Source organism: Melospiza melodia, chromosome 2, assembly GCF_035770615.1.
Source record: "Melospiza melodia melodia isolate bMelMel2 chromosome 2, bMelMel2.pri, whole genome shotgun sequence".
Lineage (NCBI taxonomy): Eukaryota > Metazoa > Chordata > Aves > Passeriformes > Passerellidae > Melospiza > Melospiza melodia.
Genome location: NC_086195.1, coordinates 744,879 through 769,134, shown reverse-complemented (window position 1 = coordinate 769,134; position 24,256 = coordinate 744,879). Strand labels below are relative to the sequence as shown.

The following is a 24,256-nucleotide window of genomic DNA, read 5'->3' as shown; positions in this document are numbered from 1 at the left end:
CTTGGAAGGAGTTTGGGGTCTCCCTGTCCTTTTGGGACATTGTGAATCTCCTCTCCTCAGGCACAGCAAGCCAAACCTTGCTCCACTCCCTCAGGAGCAACAAAAAAGATCCCCCCCTCCCAAAACTCTGCTCAGTTTTCACTCAAAAGGCTTTTCCTCATGAGAGTGATTAACGCCGTGGCAGCTTTTCAGCGGAAACAAAACCAACCAGATCCACACACAAAAACCCCCAAAACCCCGAGAACCGTGAGTGTTTTTCTGCGGTTTTTGTTCCCTTTTCCAAGCAGACAAAGAGGTGTATAAACGTGTCTTATACATATATGTATATGTCTTCCTGCAAACAGCATTTAACACCCGCCTGCCGCGTCTGCGGGACGCTGCGGCAATCGCGATCCATGCGCGGCCCGGTGATGCCGGCTGACAGTGATTGATTGATTTTCCCCCGAACAGGACCAACACGGGGGATGCATTAGAGGGAGAGCGCGCCCGTGGCTGCCGGGGAGCGGCCCCGGTTCCGATTGTGGCGGCCGGGGCAGCGATGATTGATGAGGGCCGAGGAGCCCGATCCCCTCGGCGCTGTCCCCGTGAGCGCGACACGGCTGCGCTGCCACCGCGGGGACGGGGACAGCCCTCCGGGGGACAATGCAGCAGGGTGGCCCGTCCCGATAACCCCGGCCGATGCGTGCGGGGAGAGCTGACCTGGCGGTTCAAGGAGAGCGGCCCAAAAGCTGATGGGAAATTGATGCTCAGGAGTTTGTCAAGACGTCTCCAACAAGCGAAGATAAATGGCAGAACAAAACTTCTAAAGCCGATCCCAAGAATGGGCCTGAATGGCCAAGGGAAGCGCTCGTTTGCATTTACATCCATCTTTTCTCCCGGGGATCCCTGCCCTGCCCTGCCTGGGGCTCCCGAGGGAATTGTGATATTCCGTAATCAGGGAATCATGGAACAGCAATATTCAAAGGCCAGGAGAATCAGGGAATTGCGGAATATCAATATTCAAAGGCCAGGAGAATCGGGGAAATTAGAGAATATCAACATTCAAGGGCCAGGGGAATCAGGGAATTATGGAATATCAATATTCAAGTGCCAGGAGAGAATTATGGAATGTCAACATTCAAGGGCCAGGAGAATCAGGGAATGATGGAATATCAACATTCAAAGGCCAGGAGAATCAGGGAATGATGGAATATCAATATTCAAGGGCCAGGAGAATTGGGGAATTATGGAATATCAATATCAATATTCAAAGGCCAGGGGAATCAGGAAACTATGGAAAATCAATATTCAGAGGCCAGGAGAGTCAGGGAATTATGGAATAGCAATATCAATATTCAAAGGCCAGGAGAATCGGGGAATTATGGAATATCAATATTGAAGTGCCAGGAGAGAATTATGGAATATCAATATCAATACCCAAAGGCCAGGGGAATCAGGGAATTATGGATTCAAAGGCCAGGGGAATCAGGGAATTATGGAATATCAATATTCAATGCCCAGGGGAATCAGGGAATCATGGAATATCAATATTCGAGTGCCAGGAGAGAATCAGGGAATTATGGAATAACAATATCCAAAGGCCAGAGGAATCAGGGAATTATGGAATAACAATATTCAAGAGCTAGGAGAATCAGGGAATCATGGAATATCAATATTCAAAGGCCAGGGGAATCAGGGAATTATGGAATATCAACATTCAGAGGCCAGGAGAATCGGGGAATTATGGAATATCAATATTGAAGTGCCAGGAGAGAATTATGGAATATCAATATCAATACCCAAAGGCCAGGGAAATCAGGGAATTATGGAATATCAATATTCAAAGGCCAGGATAATCAAGAAATATTATGGAATATCAATATTCGAAGGCCCAGAGAATCAGGGAATTATGGAATAACAATATTCAAGAGCTAAGAGAATCAGGGAATTATGGGATATCAATATCAATATTCAAACAACAGGAGAATCAGGGAATTAGGGAATATCAGTATTCAAGTGCCAGGAGAGAATCAGGGAATATCAATATTCAAAGGCCAGGGGAATCAGGGAATTATGGAATATCAATATCAATATTCAAGGGCCAGGAGAATCAGGGATTTATGGAACATCCCAACTCACCAGGCTCCGACTGCCAGCCCTGCACAGGACAACCCCCCAGATCCCACCAAGTCCGGAATTTTGGAGAGTTTTTATTAAAAAATGACATTTTCCTTATGCTGATTAAAGCCCAGCTGCATTCCCAGTTTCCAGAATGAATAAAACATTCCTAGCACCAATTAATGATCCATGTTTGTACTCAGTGGATCTCTGGACCAGCATTCACATGCTCATTTCCCTGTCAGGAGGCAGCCCCTGAGTGAAGGACCTGCTGGAGTCTCCTGATTCCAAAGCATTTTCCAGCAGAATGCTTTTCCAGACAAAAGTGCCAAGACATTTTTATTTAATTCTTCTTAATCTTAATCTTTTCCTTATCATAACTTCTGATGATAAGTCACTTTGCTTGATGGCCACCTCATGAAATTCCATGGAAGAGTCTCTTCAATCCTGAGCACTGAAGAGGATTTACCTTTTTATTCTGATGTGGGCCGGGGTGTTCTCACTTTGTGCTGCTCAGTGATGTAAACTCCACATCTCTACCGGTTTAAAGGGTGGGCAGATTTCCACAGGTGTTTTCCAGAGCAGATATTTTGGACCTCATTCACTTGAGGGAGGTTTTCAGATGTGTCTGATCCATGTAATGCTGCAGTTCCTTGTTGATCCGGTATTTAAGGCTGGATTCTTCCTAATAATGAACTTTGGGACTCCTCACACTGACCCAGAGGGACTGGAGCACTTTGTGCCCTTTAAAAGCAGAGATGGGGCTGGCAGAGCCTCGAGGCCCCACTGCCATCACCAGTCACTGCCTCCCCTTAACATTTTTGGGCAGAAATATAAAAATATTTAATGCCTGCAGTGGCAAATTCAGTTTGGGTGACCTGTGATGCCCAGAGAGGGCCTTGCAGAGCCCTGGGATCACTCCCAGCCTGGCTGTGAGGAGGGAAAGGGCTCTCAGCAGTGAGGTTTGGGAAAACCTTATTCCCCACCTAATCCTTCCGTGGAAACCAGGCTTGCAGGGCTGGCTGGAGGGAGCTGGGAGCTCCTGGGGTGTTGGTGCCAGTGGCAGGACAAGGAGCAATGGCCAGGGACTAAAACACAACAATTGCAGCCCAGCCTGAGGCAGAGATTCCTTCCCTGGAGGGGCAGAGCCCTGGAACAGCTGCCCAGGGAAGGGCTGGAGTCTCTGGAGACATCCCAAACCCCATGGGCACGTTCCTGTGTCCCTGCTGCAGTGACCCTGCCTGGGCAGGGCTGGGCTGGGTGGGCTCAGAGCTCCCTCCCCACCCCAAACATCTGGGATTTCATGGTGGAAAATCCATCCCTCAGCTGCACCTGAGCTTTTGGGAAATGCTGTGTCCCTTGGAGCTCCCTGTCCCACACAGGATGGAAAAGTCACTGCCAGGGACAGCCCCACAGCCTGCCTGACACAGCCCCACAGCCTGCCCTGGCACTGCAGGAGCTGCTGGCATCCTCTGGGGCTGCTGGCTCCTGTCACAGCAGTGTCCCCTGGGCCATCAGACAGCACACAGGACACCAGCCCATCCCCTCGGGAAGGGTAGAACCAGAGCAGTGGAGCAGGAGCCCAGGATTGGCCCTGCCCGGGCTGTGCCACGGGGTCCCTGCAGTGACACCGCTCCCTGTCCCACCCAGCACCCTGGCCCTGCCCTGGGCACACTGCAGGGACGTCCAGGGGCACTTTGGCCCTGGAATGTCAGCGTGGGGAGGCTCTCAGGAGCTCAGTGGGACCTGTGAGCCTCACCCTGCTCTGTGCTCCTGGACAGAGGCTGGAGCTAAAACTGAACCATGTTTTTCTGCGGAGCATTGGTTTTGGGAAGGTCTTGAGGGAGCTCTGGGTGCTCACTGTGAGCATGCCAGTGAAAGGGGAGGGATCCTGCAGCCCTGTGCAGGGGCTCTGGCAGCTCCCATCCCATCCCATCCCATCCCATTATCCCATTATCCCATCCCACAGGGCTGCACTGGCAGGAGGCAGAGCTGTTGCCCTGCAGAAGAGCAATGCCTCAGTCAGGGATTTGCAGCAGATTTTGGTCCCCTTGGCTTAAGATTTACCAGGCAGAGGCTGAAGAAATCCGCTGTGGAGGTGAGATATGGACAACCTTCCCTTCCTCTTGGGTTTCCTGGATGCCTTTTGGTCTCTGCCTGCAATGTGCTGATTGAATCATGGAATGGATTTGGCTTGGAGGGACCCTAAATCCCACCCAGTGCCACCCTGCCATGGCAGGGACACCTCCCACTGTCCCCAGTGTCCAGTCTGGCCTTGGGCACTGCCAGGGGTGCAGGGGCAGCCCCAGCTGCTCTGGGCACCCTGTGCCAGGGCCTGCCCACCCTGCCAGGGAACAGTTCCTCATGGCCAATGTTGAACCTGAATTTCCCCATCTCTGTTTTCCCCCCCTCGCTCCCTGTGCTGTCGCTGGTGAGCTCTGCCCGCCCCTCTCTCCCTTCTGGGCCTGGGCTCGGTGGGGAACAGAGGAAGAAAAAGGAAAGAGAGAGAAGGGGAAGGTGGGGAAGGAGGGAAAGAGAAGGGGAAAGCAGGGAGGAGGGAAAGAGAAGGGGAAAGCAGGGAGGAGGTTGGGGAATGAGGAAGGAGAGGAGCGAGGGGGTGAGGAGGGAGCCGGGATGTGCGGGCAGGGCCTTCCTGCTCCTGTCGGGACAGGTCGCGATAGAGCCGGGAGCGCCTAAAACCCCGAGGAAGAGGATGGAGGGAGGGAGGGAGGGAGGGCTCCGTGCGGGAGCAGTGCGGGTCCCTGGGGGTCCCGGCAGGAGCCCCGCGGAGCAGATGGAGCCCCCCCGCCGTAACCTGACCCGGCTGCGGGGCCTTCCCTGGGCCGGGGGAACATATGGGGAGCTCTGGGGGGGCCGCAGGACGGCCGGGCTCAGTCGCAGGGAGCTGTGACGGGGGGTTCGGGGAGCACAGGCAGTGCCCGGCACGGCTCGGTGCCAGCCCCGGTGCCAGCCCCGGTACCAGCCCCGGTACCAGCCCCGGTGCCAGCCCCGGTACCAACCCCGGTACCAGCCCCGGTACCAACCCTGGTGCCAGCCCCGGTACCAGCCCCGGTACCAGCCCCGGTGCCAGCCCCGGGTGTCCCCCCCTCCGGGGGCAGATGCGCGGCCTCGGCCTGGCGGGCAGGGGCGATTTGGGGTGGGGGCGATGCTGCCCTCGCTGCTTTCGGCCCCGGCAGCAGAGCCGTGTCCCCGATGTCCCCCCATAGCACAGCCGTGTCCTCGATGTCCCCGATGTCCCCGATGTCCCCCCATAGCACAGCCGTGTCCCCGATGTCCCCCTCAGCACAGCCGTGTCCCCGATGTCCCCGATGTCCCCCGCAGCACAGCCGTGTCCCCGATGTCCCCCTCAGCACAGCCGTGTCCCCGATGTCCCCCCTGCCCGTCGGGGCTCCCCGGGGCCACCTGTTAGCGACAGGGCCAGGCCCCTCCGGGGGCGAGGCGGGCAGGCAGACGAGCAGGATTTACCGGCTTCTGGCCACTGCCGACTTTTGCATCTGTCAGGGTGCTAATTATTGCCTTTAATAGAGACAAAGAACAGCTCCTAATGATGCTCCCTCTAATTCTCACCTGCTCCTGCCCTTCCTCGGCAGCCGCGCTCCCTCGCCGGAGCTCCGCTAATTGGGAAAGCTGCTCTGCTCATCGCGGCCTCCCCGCGGACGGGGGTGCGGGGGGGTTCTGGCACCGAAACCGGGGCTGCGGGAGCCGAACCCGGGGGGCTGCGGGAGCCGAACCGGCCGGGGGGCTCCGTCCCCGCCGCCGCTCCCCACCGTGCCCGGGCACCGCTGCCCCTCCCGGCCCCGGCCGGCCCTGGCACAGCGCAGCCTGGCACAAGGCTCCGGTCCCGGGCACCGTCCCCAGGCGCTGGCGGACACCTGCCCGCTCCTTGTCTGGGCTTTCTCCCGCGGCGGGAGAGCAGCAGGGTGGCACCGAACCCACACCCGGGGCGGCCCCCAAAGCCGGGGCACCCCCGCACCGGGGGAAGGCACCGGGGCCACCGGCGCCGTGCGTGCCCTGGGCTGTGCCCGTGCCAGCGCCGTGCTGGCCAAAGGCTGCGGGAAGGGAAAGGGGAATCTCCGCGGGGCTGGGGCATCGCCATCACCATCACAGGGTGCGGGACACTCTCTGCAGCCCCCTCCGCTCTCCTGGAGGGGCTGGCAAGGAAGGGAAGGGAGGAAGGAGCGGGCCCGGCCCCGTAGGAACCCCGGGAGCCGCCGCAGCCCGCGGGGAGCCGGCCCGGCCCGGCCGCCCGGGACCGCTCGGTTTGCAGGAAAAACCCAAACCAAACAAGGAATCCCCGGGGCCCGGCCCTGTTCTCATTCCCCGCCGGTGTCTGCGCTCCCCAAACCACCCCCGAGCAGTCAGAACGGTGAATAATTGTGTGTTTCTGCGGGTGCAGCCCGAAATACGGAAATCGGTGTGCTGCCGTTTGTGGGGCAGGGGACGTGGGGACCTCACCGTGGGACCCTCAGCCCGTGCCGAGCCCCCCGAGCTCCTTTTCCCCAGAAACCCCGGAGCCCTTTCCTCGGGGTGTGCGGAATATCTCCTGCCCCAGAACTGCTGAAACCTCCCCGGGCCACAGACCCCAGCGGCTTCGGGAGGGGAAAAATGAGGGGTTGTCCCCCAGTAATTCCCTTTTGCGTGGATTTTCGTTGGGTGGGTTTTTAGCTGAAGGTCAAACGCGCAGACGCCGTGGCAGGGAGAGAACTCCCCAGCGCCAAGCTGGGTGGTTCCTCTCCCCGAATTAATATGTAATTAATATTTCGCTTTTGTCAAGCGCTGCATTCGACTGACAGACATTTTCACGTTACCGACGCGGTACCGCTCGATTCTTCCTCGCCGCTCTGATTCTAAATGGAATAAATGAGGAAGGGGAAAAAAAAAACAACAAAAAAAGCCCCAAACCCAACCCTCAAACGGTTTCGATTCGCCGGCGAGGCAAACTGACAAAAAACTTCGCGAAAGTCAAGGATGCGCCTAAAATATTCCCATCCCTTCCCCGTCTGTCTCCGCCTCCTTAGAACAGCGAGGAAGAGGAAAAGGACATTTATTTAAAATGCTTAAATGCTTTTTTTTTTTTTTTTACATTTTTAATTTTTATTTATTTAAAATTTCAACAGTGGATCACTTTTTTTCTTTTCTTTTTTTTTTTCTTTTCTTTCTTTCTTTTTTTTTTTTTTGCAACCAAACAAGTAATAAATATTATTTAGCAACTTTTTTTTCTTTTTCTTTTTTGTTTGTTTTTTTTTTTTTTTTTTTTACAAAAATAAACAGATGATAAAATCTCTGCAAGGGGCAGCGATAAGAAAAGTTGTTATTTCAGAAACAAGCCCAAGTTCTCAGTATTGCGACACGGACAGCGTGAAAGTTCCTACACAGAAAGAGCATTAAAGAGTTCAAACTTTGTTAAAGGTGGCGGGAACGCAAAGAAAAACCGAAACAAACGTGTTATACGCTTAAAAGTAACACAACCCACCAAACCCCAAAACCCAAAGGAAGGAAATCAAGGCAAACCGACCCCTTTTTCACTCATGAGGCTGACACAGAACAAGTGCACGGACGGGAAGCTCAGGCGGAGCGGACTGGCGTCGTTACCGGTCTATTTACAAACCCCGCACCGGAGGGAGAACCGGCGCGGCCCCGGGGGGAGCGGGGCAGATCCCGCAGTCCCGGAGCCCCCCGGGACGGGCAATCCGGGGGATGCGAGCCGGGGGCGGCTCGGAAGGCTCCGCGTGTAGAAACGGGACCGGGAAGGGGAGGGAAGGGGCGCAGGAACGGATAACGGAGCCAAAGCCCCTCCGCAGCTCCGGTTCCTCCGGTAGCGGCGAGCCCCGGTTCCGCCGCCCTCCCCCGCTCCGGAGTCCGCGGCGGCGTCGGGAAATTGAAATCACGGGAGGTGCGCGGGGTTTACCGTGCCGGGGGCTTCCCCCGCGTCCGGGGAGCCGGGCACACCCGGGCCGGCTCCGTCCCCGTCCCCGTCCCCTCCGCTGCCGTCTGTAGGTCCTGGCGGTGCCGGGGCGGGGCGGGAGGGACTCATTTGGTGTCGGTGGCCAGTCTGGGCAGGCTGGCCGTGCCCATGCCGGAGACGTGGTGGTGCGGCGGGGCCGACACCTGGCACATGCTGCAGGGGCACGGCATCCCGCCCCAGTGCTGGAAGCCGCTGCCCAGCGGGGCGGCGGCGGCGGCCGAGGGCGACTTGAGGAGGCCGTGCGGGGGCCGGATGGAGCTGACGGCCGAGAGGCCGGAGCCGGGCAGGGAGGCGCTGGACACGGCGGCGGGGGGCAGGATGGGGTGGTGCACGGGGTGCGAGGCCGGGTGGCCCGGGTGGCCGGGCAGCGGCGCCGAGTGCGCGCCCATGCCGCCGGGGCAGGCGGCGGGGTGGAAGCCGGCGTGGTGGCCGCCGTAGATCTCGCTGACCAGGCGCTTCATCTCCTCCAGGGAGTTGGTGAGCATGAGGATGTAGTTGCGCGCCAGGAGCAGCGTGGCGATCTTGGAGAGCTTGCGCACCGACGGGCCGTGCGCGTAGGGCATCACCTCCCGCAGCCCGTCCATGGCGATGTTCAGGTCGTGCATCCGCTTGCGCTCCCGGCTGTTGATCTTCAGCCGCAGCTGCTGCAGCTCCGGCTCCGTCATCTGCTTCTTGTCCTTCTTGGAGGAGGAGGAGGACGACGACGACGAGGACGACGAGGAGGACTTGAAGCCCAGCTTGTCCACCACCACCACCCCCGCGGCGCTCATGGCGCTGCGCAGCTCGGCGCTCAGCTCCGGCGGCGAGTCGCTCTGCGTGGAGCTGGACACGGTGCCGCCCGTGAAGCCCCCGCCGCTGCCTTTATTCCGGGCCGTGAGGAAGAGGTCATCGGGCTCCGGGGAGGACGGGCGGCTGGAAACCAGGCTGGCGTCCGAGTCCATGGCCCGGCGGGCGGGGCGGCGGCGCGCACCGGGCAGCCTGCGGGGAGGGGAGAGAGCCCGAGGGCGGCCCCGCGTCAGCGCTCGCCCCGTCGGCACAGGAGCGACGGCCCCGGCGGGACCGGCCCCGCTGCCCGCCCTCGCCTCGCCGGGGGCGGCTCCCGTCCCGTCCCGTCCCGTCCCGTCCCGTCCCGTCCCGTCCCGTCCCGTCCCTCCCCTGGCTCCGGGGCTCGGCTCCGCGCGGGGCCGCGGGCGCGGGGGGCACTCGCTCACTCCTCACTCGCTCACTCCTCGCTCACTCCTCGCTCACTCCTCACTCACTCACTCACTCACTCACTCACTCACTCACTCACTCACTCACTCACTCACTCACTCACTCACTCACTCACCGTGGCGAGCGGCGCCGGGACGGGCGAGCACCGTGGCAGCAGCAGCGCGCACCTTGCGGCGGAGCCGCGGCCGCTTTATATCCGCGCCGGGGAGGAACGATGTCAGCGGCGGGAGGGCGGGGGGCTGCGCCAATCCGCGGCGGCGGCGGGGGCACGGCTGATGTCACCGGGGCCGCTCGGGCTCCGCGGGGCGGGGGGCGCCGGCCGGAGCGGCGCGGGGAGCCCGGCGGGGGGGAGGGACTTTTGTCAAATCCATAGTAAAACGCAACAATGACAGCGCCGGGAACAGCTGTTGGGGGGGCGGGACGGGACGGGAACGGGGACGGGGAAGGGGACGGGGACGGGGACGGGACCAAGCGGCCCCCGGCACGTCGGTGCTGCCCGGTGCCCGGCCCGTCCGCCGGCACGCAGCGGGCAGCGCTTCTCCCGCCCGGTGCCCCCTCCTGCCCCGAGCCCCGGCGTTATTGCCCCGTCAAGCGGTGCCAGGAGAGGCGAAGAAAAGCGGGGTTTCGGCCTCTCCGTTCCCCACAAGCGAATCGCCCCGAGCATCCCCCGGCTCCGGCCCCGCAGAGACCCGGAGAAGTTCTTGGAGCGGCCGCGTAAATCGGCCCCAAAAAAGCCTTCAGCGAGAAGGGAGCGGGAGAGGGGAGAGAAAGAAAGAAAGAGTAAAAGACGTTAACAAACGAACAAAAAATGACCTTCGGAAATGCCTGCCGCCTTGCTGCGCCGCTCGCCCGGCTCCGGGAGTCCCCTGGCCGCGGCAGCTCCGCGCAACAGGGCCGGAGCTCCCTCGCACTGGGGCAAATCCCCCGGCCGCCCCCTCCCCGCCGCCCCCCCGGCCCCTTTGCCTTTGTTGTATTATTTTTACACCCGTGTGTTTCCCAGCTGGCCCGGCAAGCCTCAACCATCCGTTAAATATGTATTTAAAACGTTAAGAAGTGAAGCGTGGAAATGTGTTTGCCAACGGTTGCGGGGATGATCCGTAACAGGTCAATTAGGAAAATCTGTCCCCGCGACAGCCGGGCCCGCCGCCCGGCGTGTGTCCGCGTGTCCGCGTGTCCGTGTGTCCCGCTGCCGCCCACCGGGGGCGCGGGGCGGGCAGGGGGGACCCCCGAGGCTGGGGCTGAGCCCTGGGGGTGCGGAGCGGGACGGGGAGGGAGATGGGCAAAGTTTGGGTTATTCTGTGGGGAGCGGCAGCCGCAGCCGGGCTCTGCCTTCTCCTGGCGGCTCCGAGAAAACGGGGCAACAGCGAGCACAACGAATTGAGCCCCGGAGCCGCTCCCGGCCCCCGGCAGGGCCCGGCAGGAGGGGGAACGGGGCCCGGGCAGGCCGGGAGGGGCGGCGGGTGTGGGCATCGCCCCCAGGGCAGCGAGGAAAACGCCGCAGCGCCCGCCTGCTGTCCGCCAGGGCTCCGCAATTTTCCTTCCTAAGGCCTGGGACATTCCCTTCTCCAAAGACGAAGCTGTCAAACGCATGGGGGTCCCGGATTCCCGTGGGGGTCGCGGCTCAGCCCCGGGAGCGGCGGAGCTCCAGCAGCGGGCCCGGCCCTGCAGCCCCCGCGGCCCGGGCAGGAACATCCCGGGAGCCCCCCGGGGGCTGGAGAGGGGCCCTGGGGCAGAGCTGGGGGTCACCTGCCCGAGGGGACAGCGGGGAACGGCGGGGAACAGCCCCGGCCACGGCCCGGACAGCGGGGTGGACAGGGGGATGGACAGAGGGGATGGACAGAGGGGATGGACAGAGGGGACAGAGGGCAGGGATGGACAGAGGGATGGACAGAGGGCGGGAGTGAATAGAGAGCGGGGGTGCCGGGGCGCAGCCGGAGCTCGGGGCCGCTGGCATCACCCTGGCATCACCCGGTGGCATCACCCCGTCCTGAGGGGCTCGGGAGGGAGGAATGGGCAGCGGGCTGGCTCCTTTTCCTTTCCCTTCCTTTTTCGTTTCCCCTCCCTCCTCGCTTTCCTCTTTTCCTTCCCCTTCCTTTTCTCCTTTTCCTTTCTCTTTTCTTCTTTTCCTCCCCTCCGCCGTTTAATTTTTTTTCTTTTTCCTTTTCTTCTCTTTTCCGTTTTCTCTCGTTTCTTTTTTTCCCCCTTTTTTGGTTTTTTTGGTTTTTTTCTAGTTTCTTTTTATTTTCCTCTCCCCTCTGCAGAGAGGAAACCCCTTTCCGAGCTCTCAGCAGAAATCTCGGGATCTGAGTCCCTGAGGGAGCAATGTCCTTGGTGACCACTGTCCGTCCGTCTGGACACGAGCTCTGTCCCACCCGCAGCCCGCGGGGCCGGGACCGGGATCGGGATGGGGATCGGGACCGGGATGGGGATCGGGATCGGGATCCGGATCGGGACCGGGATCAGGATCGGGACCGGGATCAGGATCGGGATGGGGATCGGGGTCGGGGTCGGGACCGGGATCGGGATGGGGATCGGGATCGGGATGGGGATGGGGATGGCGATCGGGATCGGGATCGGGATCGGGATCGGGATCGGGATGGGGATGGGGAATGGGGATGGGGATCGGGATCGGGATCGGGATCGGGATGGGGATGGGGAATGGGGATGGGGATCGGGGTCGGGATGGGGATCGGGATGGGGATCGGGATGGGGATGGGGATCGGGATCGGGATGGGGATGGGGAATGGGGATGGGGATCGGGGTCGGGATGGGGATCGGGACCGGGATGGGGATCGGGATGGGGATCGGGATCCGGATCGGGACCGGGGTCGGGATGGGGATCGGGGTCGGGATGGGGATCGGGATGGGGATCGGGATCCGGATCGGGACCGGGATCAGGATCGGGACCGGGATCAGGATTGGGATGGGGATCGGGGTCGGGACCGGGATCGGGATGGGGATGGGGATCGGGATCGGGATGGGGACCGGGATCGGGACCGGGATCGGGATCGGGATCGGGATCGGGACCGGGATCGGGACCGGGACCGGGACCGGGATGGGGATGGGGATGGGGATCGGGCCCGCCCGGCGCTGCTCTGCGGCCCTCTCAGGGGGGTGCGAGGGAGAGGGGACGGTCCCTGCCGTGAGGTGACACATGAGATGTCGCACCTCCCCCTCGCGGAGCCGCCGCCGCCCCTCGCTGGCGCATCCCGGGAAGCGGCCCCGAGGGTTCCCAGAGGAGCCCTTCACCCGAACTTGATTTTGACACTAAAATGTGGAGCGGAGCCCATTTGCCGCCCTATGAATATGTATTATTTTTTTTTAATAGCGTCTGTAGACAACTAAGGCGTGAATGAAGGCAATCAGGGAACATGATGAAGTGATAACTTAATAAAAACCAGACTACTGCTCTCGGGCTGGAAATCGCTTGGAATGTCGCCGGGTTATTCCTGGATGGGGCTCATTGCCCGTGTCCCCCCAGCCCCAGGGATGCCCTCGGCCCCGCTCGGGCCGGGAGGAACCCGAGGCACCGGAGGACCGAGGCCGGGCTGGAAGCGCTTCGGGAAGTCAGAGCTCGGGGAGTCAGAGCTGTCGGCGCCCATCTGCGCTCCAGAGCCTCGGGGAGCTCCCAGTTCAGAGCGGGATCTCCGGGGATCCTCCCCCGGGGTCACCCCAAACCCCTCCGGAGCGCAGAGCTGCGAGGAGAGGAGCTGAGGAGGGCAGATACCGCAAACATCAGGGGGGTGAGGGCACAGACACCGAGAGACAAACTCCAGCAGTCAGCTCTGGCCCCTTTTCCTCCTTGTTTCCCTTTTTTCTTTGCATTAATTTCCTTCTGGCTGCGTCTCGATCAGGTACAGATGGATTTTGCAGTTCGGGCTCGCAGGTGCAGCCCAGCCCTGGTGCAGCTCCACCTGCCCAATTAACACGTTTGAAACCTGCGGGCTCCGGGAAGGAAACTCGAGTTCTCCGAGCGGGGCAGGCGCTGCTCCTCCCTCGGGGCTCTCCCTTTTTCCAGCGCCGCGTTTGTTTGTGTTCACACTCGCTCCGTGCAAGCGCTGCAGACACACGCGCCTTGCCAAAATCGCAGCATGCCTTCCCATTCAGGCAGAGACGGGAAAAGCTTCTCATCTTCTCAGGAGTCACCCAGAGGGAAGCCTCGGAAATACCAGAGCTGATGTTTGTGATATCTGCAGGATTGAAAACATGCGGGAAATTGGCCATCTCCTGCTCTCATTCAGGGGGAAAAAAACGCTTTTTATTTATAAACTTTTGACACTCAAGAGCCCGCTGTCAGCGAGAACACAATAATTAAATTGCTATTTAAAAGGCAGGCCGGATCCCGGGTCTGGTGTCTGCAGGCTGCCCAGGTCCCTCCCAGGCAGGGCCATCGCTGGAACCATCCATCGGGGATTGACAGGAACGGTTTGGGATTGCTCACCTGCACAGGAGAAGCTTTGGGCTGAGCTCAGGGTGGCCTTGCAGGGCCTGGAGGAGCCCCAGGAAAGCTGGAGAGAGACAATTGCCAGGGGATGCAGGGACAGCACACAGGGAATGGCTTTAAGCTGAAGGAAGGCAGGGTTAAACGGGATCTTGGCAATGAGGAATTGTTCCCTGGCAGGGTGGGCAGGGCTGGGATGGAATTCCCAGAGCACTGGCAGCCATTCCCTGGGTGCTGTCCCTGCAGGCCTTGTCCCCAGTCCCTCTGCAGCTCTGCTGGAGCCCCTGCAGGCCCTGCCAGGGGCTCTGAGCTCTCCCTGCAGCTTCTCCTCTCCAGGTGAGCACCCCCAGCTCTCCAGCCTGGCTGCAGAGGGGCTCCAGCTCTTGGGGCATCCACAGCATCCTCTGGACCCATTCTGTGTCCTTCTTCCCATGAAATGCAGGATAAGTTTCCAGCTCTCATTTAAGTTTCCTGACCAACGTTTTCAGAACCCTTTGTCACACTTTGCCACTTGTGTCACTCTTATACTCCCCTTCTTCCCTTTTCCACTTCCCATGGCTAGAGTTTGGCTGGGAGCTCCTTAAAAATGAGCCAGCCCTGGCAAAGTTTTAGTGCTGAGAGAGCCCAAACCCGTGGGTCTGTTTTGCTTCCCTGCAAATACTCACTGGAAATCACTTTTCCCTCAGGTAACCCCTTTGTCCTGTCCCTACCCTGTGCTCATAAGGAAAACTCCTGCAAACTCCTGAAGCTACAGGCGAGTGCAGCTGTGTGACTGAGCCCCGGGGGTTCGGCTGCTGTGGGAATGGTCCCTCAGGCAGAGGGGTTGGTGCCTTCAGAGAGGGTTTGATGTGGAGGGAACAGGGGTTGGGCTCGTGTGGAAACACTCCCTGACCATGGCCTTGCACTGCCAGCCTTGTGGGAGGCCCTTGGGGGTGGAGAAGTTGGAATTGCAGAATGTCCTGAGGTAAGGGACCCCCAGGGACCCCCCAGTGCCTGCCCAGGGTCCTCCAAGCCCAGCCTGGGCATCCCTGGCAGCTCCTGGAGCTGTGGCAGCCTCGGGGCCGTGCCCATTCCCTGGGCAGCCTGGGCAGTGCCAGCACCCTCTGGGCAAGAGCCTTTCCCTGCTGTGCAGCCTGAGCTGGCCCGGCCCGGCCCCAGGCGCTCCCTGGCGCTGTCCCTGTCCCAGAGCAGAGCTCGGAGCTGTCCCTGCGCTGCCCCTCGGGAGGAGCTGCAGCCCCGGGGAGCTCTGAGCTCAGGCTGCTCCAGCCTGGGCTGCCCAGGGCGCCTCGGGGCCCTGCTGACCCTGCCCCAGCCCCGTGTCCCTGCTCTGGGCCCTTTCCAACAGCTCCTGGTCTCTCACTGACACACCCAGAGCTGCCCCAGCACTGGGGGTGAGGCTGCTCCAGCCCAGAGCAGAGTGGGACAGTCCCCTACACCAGGTTGTCACTAGGTCTGTTTATTATTATGGAAAAAGCCCCTCCCCAGAAGGCTGGGAAGCCAAGCCTCTGTCAGGAATTTCTCTATCCCAGGTTTCTCCTCGGCGAGCTGGCAGTTTTGCAGGGCCGGAGCTGGGGCTGGCACTGCTGGGGGAGCAGCCGAGGGAGGCCCTGGCAGTGAACAGTGAACAAACCCAGCCCTGGCAGTGAGCAGTGAACAAACCCAGCCCTGGCAGTGAACAGTGAACAGACCCAGCCCTGGCAGTGAGCAGTGAGCAGACCCAGCCCTGGCAGTGAGCAGTGAACAAACCCAGCCCTGGCAGTGAACAAACCCCAGCCCTGGCAGTGAGCAGACCCAGCCCTGGCAGTGAACAGGCCCAGCCCTGGCAGTGAGCAGTGAGCAGACCCAGCCCTGGCAGTGAGCAGTGAACAAACCCAGCCCTGGCAGTGAACAAACCCCAGCCCTGGCAGTGAGCAGTGAACAAACCCCAGCCCTGGCAGTGAGCAGGCCCAGCCCTGGCAGTGAACAGACCCAGCCCTGGCAGTGAGCAGGCCCTGGCAGTGAACAGGCCCTGGCAGTGAGCAGACCCAGCCCTGGCAGTGAGCAGTGAACAGACCCAGCCCTGGCAGTGAACAAACCCATCCCTGGCAGTGAGCAGTGAACAAACCCCAGCCCTGGCAGTGAACAAACCCCAGCCCTGGCAGTGAACAAACCCATCCCTGGCAGTGAGCAGTGAACAAACCCAGCCCTGGCAGTGAACAGACCCAGCCCTGGCAGTGAGCAGTGAACAAACCCCATCCCTGGCAGTGAACAGACCCATCCCTGGCAGTGAACCATCCCAGCCCCACCAGAGGACAGTCCCCGTCCCCAGCAGTCCCCCTGGCCGCGGTGTCAAAGGTTGCCGCAGTGTCCCCCCCGCCCTCGGGGTGCCTTTGTTCGGCTCGGTGGCCCCAGCAGATGGCCCAAAACCCGCACCCCGGCCGGCAAAGAGGGACCACATGTGACGAACCGTGGATGTCTCATTAGCACACGGGGCGGGGGGGCTGGGGAGGGGAGCAAGGATGAGAAAAAAAAGATAAAAAGAATACACAAAGACATTTACATATTTACATTGTTTCTCCCTCATTTCCAATTCTCCTTTCGCTGGAGTGGCAGTGGGCTCGCTTTTCTCCTTCTGTTTGTGTGTTTACTTGTGCTAAATAGATTATGATAATCAGGCACATAAATGCATGCAACTGTTATTATGGCATTTTAATCACAGAGGTTTTCACTGGAAGCCTTCATTAGAATTCTCATAATCTCACTTGTTAGTGTAACAAACAGTAATAAATGCCAAGGAACTGGGATTAAGTCAGAGACATTCAGACATTAAAGGAGGAATATGGAAATGTTGTCAAATCTCCGCATTATTTATTGAAATGTCACACAAACAGTTCAGGTCTTTCAATATCTCTCTCATTAGAAGGAGAGGCTGCGCGGCCACCTGAAGGCAGCAATTACATTTTTAGGGGGTGCTGCAGCCATATGGCCCTGCTCGACTCTTCCCAACTTTCCCGGGCTGCTTTAAAGCCCTCGGCTCCTCAGCCCCACCCCGGAGCTGATTTTGGGTGAGGGGGAGGCTCAGGGGGGCTGGGTGTGCCAAGGGATGCCCAGAGCAGCTGGGGCTGCCCCTGCACCCCTGGCAGTGCCCAAGGCCAGGCTGGAGCAGCCTGGCACAGTGGGAGGTGTCCCTGCCATGGCAGGGGTGGCACTGGGTGGGATTTGAGCTCCCTCCCACCCAAACCATTCTGGAATAGCACGATTCCATGCAGGCGCCATCTGGCTTTCCTGTAGCTCTGTGATCTCTGCAGGGCAATGCCCGCTGCACCCCTGGCTGGTCCTGGGGGCTCCTCCAGCTCAGCCAGGGCTGTCCCCGTCCCTGGCCTGGCCAGGATTGTCCCTGCCCTGGCCAGGATTGTCCCCGAGGCTCCTTCCAGCCCCAGGGATCTGCCCCCAGCGCTGCTCCTGTGCCATCCCAGGCCGTGAGGAGGAGGAGGAGGAGCGGGATGGGGCTCGGGCTTGGCTTTGCCACCGCCTTTTCAGCCGTGACCCCGCGGGGCAGCCCTGGCAGAACTGCGGGAACGGGGACTGCTGAGCTGGGCCGGGCCGGGCTGGGCCGGGCTGAGCTTGTCTGGGCTGGGCCGGGCTGGGCTTGTCTGGGCCGGGCCGGGCTGGGCCGGGCTGGGCAGGGCTGGGCTGGGCTGGGCCGGGCCGGGCTGTGCCGGGCTGGGCTGGGCCAGGCTGGGCTGAGCTCCCGGGCCGAATTGGGCTGCCCGAGCTGCACTCCCGAACCGGGCCGGGCTCTCCGGACCGGGCCCTGCCGGCAGCGGAGCTCAGCCTCCGGAGCCGCTCTTTGCGTGAGGCTCAGCAAAGCCGGGCCCAGCCCATCCATGAATGCTCATGAACGCTCGTGAATTTCCCTCTTTTTCTGCCTTCAGCCACGCAGTGAGAGTAAGTTTTGCAGGAAGAGGTAAAACCATCCTATAGCAAATCTTGCTGCCCCGAGGGAGGTTTAATCAAACCTGTCCTGGAAGGGAAGTTTGGTTTCCCTTTCCAGAGCGAAGCCCCGTTTTAGAGGAGGCATCAGATCGTGCATTATCAAATGAAACCCCACAGCAGCTCCTGTGCAGGCAGGAACTGCCCTTGGTATGTGTGAGGGAGGCAAATCCACGTGGAACAAGGAAACAGCAAAACCAGAGGCGTTATCCAGGGAGAGGAGCCCTGGAAATGCTGCACACAGCAGGATTCCAAAGCTGGATCCAAACCCAGCAGGATCCAAACCCAGCAGGATCCAAACGCAGCAGGATTCCCAGCAGGATCCAAATCCAGAAGGATCCAAACCCAGCAGGATCCAAACCCAGCAGGATTCCCAGCAGGATCCAAACGCAGCAGGGTTCCCAGCAGGATCCCCACCCAGCAGGCAGACAAGGACTGACTCACATCCCCAGTTTGCATCCCTGCGATCTGCAGCTCCATTCTCTCTGCCTCCCTCCCCAGGTGTTGGGATTGATGCTCCCGGGGGCCTCTCTGGCACCGCTTCACCCCGCTCATCCTCCTGCATCTGAGGGCCGATATTCCTGCAGCCCCAGGAGTTTTTTAGGATTTTTCCAGGCTGTCCCTCTCTCCCCATGCCCTGCCAAGGATCTGTTTGTGCCACCAGCCTCTGGCTGTGTGCCCCAGCTCGGTTCCAGGGGGGATCCGTGCTGGAATGTCCCCAATTCCCACCTGTAGGAATGTGCCTCTTGTTGATGGAGAGACAAAACTCTCCTTTGTCCTTTTAAAAAGGAAATAAGCCCACAGGTTCCTCTCTTTGATTAAATAAAAAAGGCATCTCACAGGACTTGAGGGACTTCACCTCAAAGTTAAGGATGGGTAATTGCACAGGAGCCAAAAAGTCCCACTTGGGCAATTTACTAGAAAAAGAACAAATAAACCAACGGCTTTTGTGAGGTGTTTTACCAAAAGCAAAAAAGCCTCTTGCACCTAAATCAAATTTTCTCTATAAAAAGTTTGACATTTTGTCCTTTATTAAAACCTTTTGGTTTCCAACACTGCAACAAAAGCCATCTCACTGATTTTATGACTCCAAAAGTAGCTGAGCTATCTTAGGTGTGAAATAAACCTCCAAGAGCTTATCAGACCTGGCTCAAAAAGGCTCCTGTTTCTCCCACTGGATTCCCAAAGGATCCTCCCGAGCTGAGGAGCTCCAGAGGGATTTTCCTCTCTTGGCAGAGGTTTGTGTGCTTGCTGTGGGGGAAAAAAACGGGGGCAGATTCCTCCCTTTTGGTGAGGCTCTGGCAGAGTTTGGTCTTTCAGGACAGGCTGCATTTATTGCTCTGGGTTCCCTGTGCTGTGTCCCCTGTGAGGGTCAGCTGGAGCTGCTCCCCTGCCCGGAGCATCCCTGACCCCTCCCCACGTGTGCCTGCGCTTTCGGGCACATCTGGAACAGCTGGAAGGCAATGGAAATGCCGGGAATAGCAGGGCTGCTTTTAAATCCCACAGGGAGCCTCCTCCTGTCCCTGGCTGTGAGCGAGCTCCTGGGGCTGCCCCCGAGCTGAGCATCCTCCAAAACCTCCTCAGAGGGCCTGCCGGGGCTCCTTGCCTCTCGGGGTCCCTGCTGCTCACAGTGGAAAGTGGGAAAGTCTTTTTTTCTTAGCTTGGTGCTTGAAGAAGGAGTCAGAGCTCTTCAGTTCTCATTCTCAAGGTTGTTTATTGTTCCTTATATATGAAATATTTTCTCCTGTCCAGCCCAGGTCAGTTCAGCAGGTCAGTCCAAGGCACTCTGCCTGCCCCCAGGGCAGTGTTATCTTTTTATACTAAAAACTACCTGTACAATATTTACAATTCCTTCCCAATCCCTATCACCCGTGTTAGACAGTGAGCTTCTACTCTAAACCAACCCAAAAGTGTCACCATCTCAGCAGAAGATGGAGGCCAAGAAGAAGAAGGAGAAAGGCTGGACATGCCCACATCCCTCCATCTTGCCCCCTGAACCCCCGTTCTAAAAACCCCAAAATCTATTTTTCACCCTGTGATAAGTTCACTACCATTCTACTTAAACTGTTGTGGACTGCAGAACTTCATCTAAGGTTGGTAACTTGCTCCACGGGTCACAATCAAACCCACAGGGGCATTCTGGGCTCTGTGCCAGGGTCTCTGAGCCCCCTGGCAGGGTCTGGGCTGCTCAGGACAGACAGAGGGATGTCCTGGGTTCCAACACTGGCCAGAACCTCACACGGCCAAGTCCTGCCCTTTGTGGCCACCTCAGTGTGAGGAGCCAGGCCTGGAGCTGGGGATGGAGCAGGGAAACCAGGAGGGCTGGGGAGGAGCCACAGGAGAGGCTCGGGCTGAGGGACTGAGAGGGGGAATTTGGGGAGGACTCAGAATCATCAGAGAATCCCAGCCTGGTTTGGGCTGGAGAGAGGAAAACAAGCAGGGTGGGACTGCAGGGCTAAAGCTGGAATGGGACAATGAACTGCAAGGTGCAAATGGAGCAGAACTGATCCCAGGGACAGAGCCCGTGCCCGGCCGTGCATTTTGGGGCCATTTTGGTTCATCTTGGGCTCATTTTGGGGCCATTTTGGTTCATCCTGGGTTCATTTTGGGACCATTTTGGTTCATCTTGGGTTCATTTTGGGGCCATTTTGGTTCCTCTTGGGTGCAGCCCTGGCTGGGCTCTGGTGCTGCCCAGGGTGCATCCATGGAGGAGATGCTGTGAATAAATCCCTGCTTTATTCTGGAGCTCTGCCCAGCCTCTGCTCTAGCTCAGCCTTCTCAAACCCGTTTTTTCTGTAATTCTGGATTCCTGCAGCCCGGGGCTGGCTCCGCTGTTCTCCCCGCTGGAGAGCTCTCGCCTTTCCCTTTTTCTCCTGCCTCTCCCTCTCTGTTCCCGGTTTTCTTGGCCTTCCTGGGTGGTGCTGAAGTTGTGATGTCTTGAATACCAATAGTGAAGCTGAACATATGTGAACCTTTCCTAATCCTGCTAATCTTCCTTCAAAAACCTTTCTGAAAGTGGAGGCAACATCCAGATTTAAAAAAGAAGAAAAAAAAAAGGAAAAAAAAAAAGAAAAAAGAAGAGAGAAAAAAAAAACTCCTGAGCATTTTAATGACAAATAATCTTTGTACAGGGGGAGGGGGGCTCTGCCTCAGCTGGAGATGGAGCTTATGAACTACAGCAGGTAGAAATAACTGCTGTATTACCTCATGTAATCTCCGCTATTCAGGGTCAGATTAGGCCTGAATGCGAGCCCAAAGAGACTTCTCTTGTCAAGCGGGGACTTTGTCCCCAGCACGGCTATTAGGCGCTAATTAGTTGTGACACAGAATTACCCGCAGCACAATGGCCACCGCAGCCTTACAAGTCCTTTGAAAGTGCTCGGAGGAGCTCAATGGATGCTACTTTAATTTTCGGGTTCTGCTCGGAGTGGGGAGGGTTCCCTGCGCCGCTGCCTCCCGGCCGGACAGCGCTGGGACCTGCGGGATTCGGTTCGGTTCGGTTCGGTTCGGTTTGGTTCGGTTCGGGGCAGGAGGGGGGAGATGGCAGCTCCTCCTGGGGTCCCATTGACACCTGAGTCCAGGGGACCTTGACCGTGTTCACAGGGGTCCGAGGGTGAGGGAAGAGACGAGGATCTGACTCCATGGTTCAGAAGGCTGATTGATTATTTTATCATATATATTATATCATATCGTATCATATCGTATCATATCATATCATATCATATCATATCATATCATATCATATCATATCATATCATATCATATCATATCATATCATATCAATCTAAAAGAATAAAGGATTTCAAACTATCTAAAAGAATAGAAGAAAGCTAGACTTCTGATGAAATCCTAAGAATAGAAAAAGAAGGAATGAATGAATAACAAAGGTTTGTGTCTCGGACAGAGAGTCCGAGCCAGCTGACTGTGATTGGCCATTAATCAGAAAGAACCACACGAGACCAATCCCAGATGCACCTGTTGCATCCCACAGCAGCAGATAATCAATGCTTACATTTTGTTCCTGAGGCCTCCCAGCTTCTCAGGAGGAAAATCCTAAGGCAAGGATTTTTCATAAAAGATGTCTGAGACAGTGACATCTGTCGGGCTCTGCTCCCAGGGAACAGGGACAGGCTGGACATTGGCAATGAGGAATTGTTCCCTGGCAGGGTGGGCAGGCCCTGGCACAGGGTGCCCAGAGCAGCTGGGGCTGCCCCTGCATCCCTGGCAGTGCCCAAGGCCAGGCTGGATTTTGGATTTTGGAGCACCTGGGACAGTGGAAGGTGTCCCTGCCATGGAATGTGCTCTAAGGTCCCTCCCAGCCCGGCCCATTCTGGGTTTCTGTGGTTCCACCCCTCACTTTTGTGCTGATCCCCGCAAAAGACAAGGACCTACCTGAACCCTGCCTAGGCTCACACAGGGGCTCTGCTCTTCAAGATGAGGAAATATTTTCCATTTTCCAATAGGAATTATTTCCCTTTTGAGTCCAGCACGGGTCCCTGTGCCTGCCCAAAATCTCCTGACTGCAGTGGGACCCAGAACCCTCCCATCTCCTCTCCCCTGGCTCCTGCCCCTCTTTCCTGGTTCCTGCCCCTCTCCCCTGGTTCCTGCCCCTCTCCCCTGGCTCCTGCCCCTCTCCCCTGGCTCCTGCCCCTCTCCCCTGGCTCCTGCCCCTCTCCCTTGGCTCCTGCCCCTCTTTCCTGGTTCCTGCCCCTCTCCTTTGGTTCCTGCCCCTCTCTCCTGGTTCCTGCCCCTCTCCCCTGGCTCCTGCCCCTCTCTCCTGGTTCCTGCCCCTCTCCCCTTGTTCCTGCCCCTCTCCTTTGGTTCCTGCCCCTCTTTCCTGGTTTCTGCCCCTCTCTCCTGGCTCCTGCCCCTCTCCCCTGGTTCCTGCCCCTCTCTCCTGGTTCCTGCCCCTCTCTCCTGGCTCCTGCCCCTCTCCCCTGGTTCCTGCCCCTCTCCCCTGGTTCCTGCCCCTCTCCCTTGGTTCCTGCCCCTCTCCCCTGGCTCCTGCCCCTCTCCCCTGGTTCCTGCCCCTCTCCTCTGGCTCCTGCCCCTCTCCCCTGGTTCCTGCCCCTCTCTACCCCAGGATTGCTCCCACAGGGCCCTCGGTGCTCTTTGCAGCAGGGAGACAAATCGGACCAGGCAGGGAAATGCAAACCAAAATTCCAGCTTTTATTACCCTTCCCTTGCTGCAGAGCATCTCCTTCCCAAAGTATTCCTGTGGGTTTCAAAGGGAAATGAAACCTCTTGAAAGGGAGAGGAACAAACCCAGCAATCTGCCTGGGCACTCAGCGCTGTAATTTGTTAATTTTTCCCCAGTAAATGAGTTAAGTCAGCACCTTTGATGTGAGCATGTGATAACGTGAGATTATTATTTTTCCTTAGGTACCATTTTCACAAAATATCTGAATCTCGGTTTTAATGAGGAGTAGAGCTTTAATGTTTCTGCAGAGAGAGAAAATGTGGTTCAAATATTTTGCATTTTATTTATTTTTATTTTATTTTACTTTATTTTATTTTTATTTTAATATTTTATTTTATTTTATTTTATTTTATTTTATTTTATTTTATTTTATTTTATTTTATTTTATTTTATTTTATTTTATATATAAAAAGTTATAATCCATGTTCCCCTTTTCTAGCAGTTGGAAAGCCTTAGAATCAAACACCAATCACTTCCCAGGAGTTGGGGGTCCTAATTCCTGTACTTTGTCACCCTTGGGGAGGGGCTGTGTCACCTCCAGGCAGCTGCAGAGTAAACCCTGTGAGATTTCCTCGTGCCTTACACCGAGGTGCAGCTCAGCTCTCCTGGGCTGTGTGGGTTGAAAACCCCTCAGGGCATGGGGGATGTGGTGTTTAATCACTAAAATTCACCATGGGCAGGGGCTGGAGGGACCCCCCAGCTCCCAGCCCCTCTTGGGGGGCACGAACCTGGGCATGGAGCTCGAGTGTGCCCTGTCCTTGTCCCCTGTCCTTGTCCCCAGCCCCTCTCGGGTGCCTGGGGCAGGCTCAGCCCCCATCAGCAGGTGCTGAACACATCCAGGGTGCAGCCACAATTCGTGCATCCACCCTCAGAGGTTCGGCTGGTTTATTTTTGCTATAAACCCATTTCTTTGGAGCGATCCGGGATTGATTTCAGGCTCGTTCCTGCTCGCCCCCATTTGGTTGTAATTTGGGATGTCAAGGAAATGGTGCTGAAAGCAGAGGATGGGCGGCTCTGGAAAGGGATTATCTGTCCCATCTGGGCAGAAGATGCTGCAGCGGGGAGGAGGGAGAGGAGAAATTTGGGCTGGATGTGCTCGCACATGTGCAGGGACAGGCAGGAGTGGCTTCCAAGGAAAAGGGAATTAAAAGAGAATTCTGAGCTCCACAGAACCATCCCATGAGTGAGGAGCGTCCCTGGGCAGGGGGGAAAGCAGGCAGGACCGGCTGGGCTCTGCTTTGGAGTCAAACAAGGCCTTTCTGAGGACCCAAAGGGAAAAACCAGAAAATAAAGAGGGAAAATAAAGGAAAGGGAAGAGGGAAAATAAAGTGGGAAATAGGAAAAGACT

The 24,256-nt window shown here is 58.0% G+C and overlaps 1 protein-coding gene and 1 long non-coding RNA gene across 2 annotated transcripts; both read right to left on the bottom strand.

Annotated features, from left to right (window-relative positions):
* Window positions 1-628: 628 nt before the first annotated feature.
* LOC134415043 (uncharacterized) lies at window positions 629-5,794 on the bottom strand. Its single transcript, XR_010026902.1, has 3 exons — window positions 5,686-5,794; window positions 4,165-4,254; window positions 629-3,185 (listed from the first exon to the last, which is right to left on the bottom strand). It is a non-coding gene; the product is annotated as an uncharacterized LOC134415043 (long non-coding RNA).
* Window positions 5,795-6,426: 632 nt separating this feature from the next.
* LOC134431878 (oligodendrocyte transcription factor 2) lies at window positions 6,427-9,433 on the bottom strand. The gene is made up of 2 exons (XM_063180137.1): window positions 9,411-9,433; window positions 6,427-9,061 (listed from the first exon to the last, which is right to left on the bottom strand). Exon 2 carries the CDS (start codon window positions 9,022-9,024, stop codon window positions 8,149-8,151), a length of 876 nt encoding a protein of 291 aa, XP_063036207.1. The 5' UTR covers window positions 9,025-9,061; window positions 9,411-9,433; the 3' UTR covers window positions 6,427-8,148.
* Between the last annotated feature and the right edge of the window lie 14,823 nt (window positions 9,434-24,256).

Excerpts from the sequence above, each read along its gene's own strand:
- LOC134431878 (XM_063180137.1), bottom strand. The coding sequence starts at position 9,024 with ATGGACTCGGACGCCAGCCTGGTTTCCAGCCGCCCGTCCTCCCCGGAG.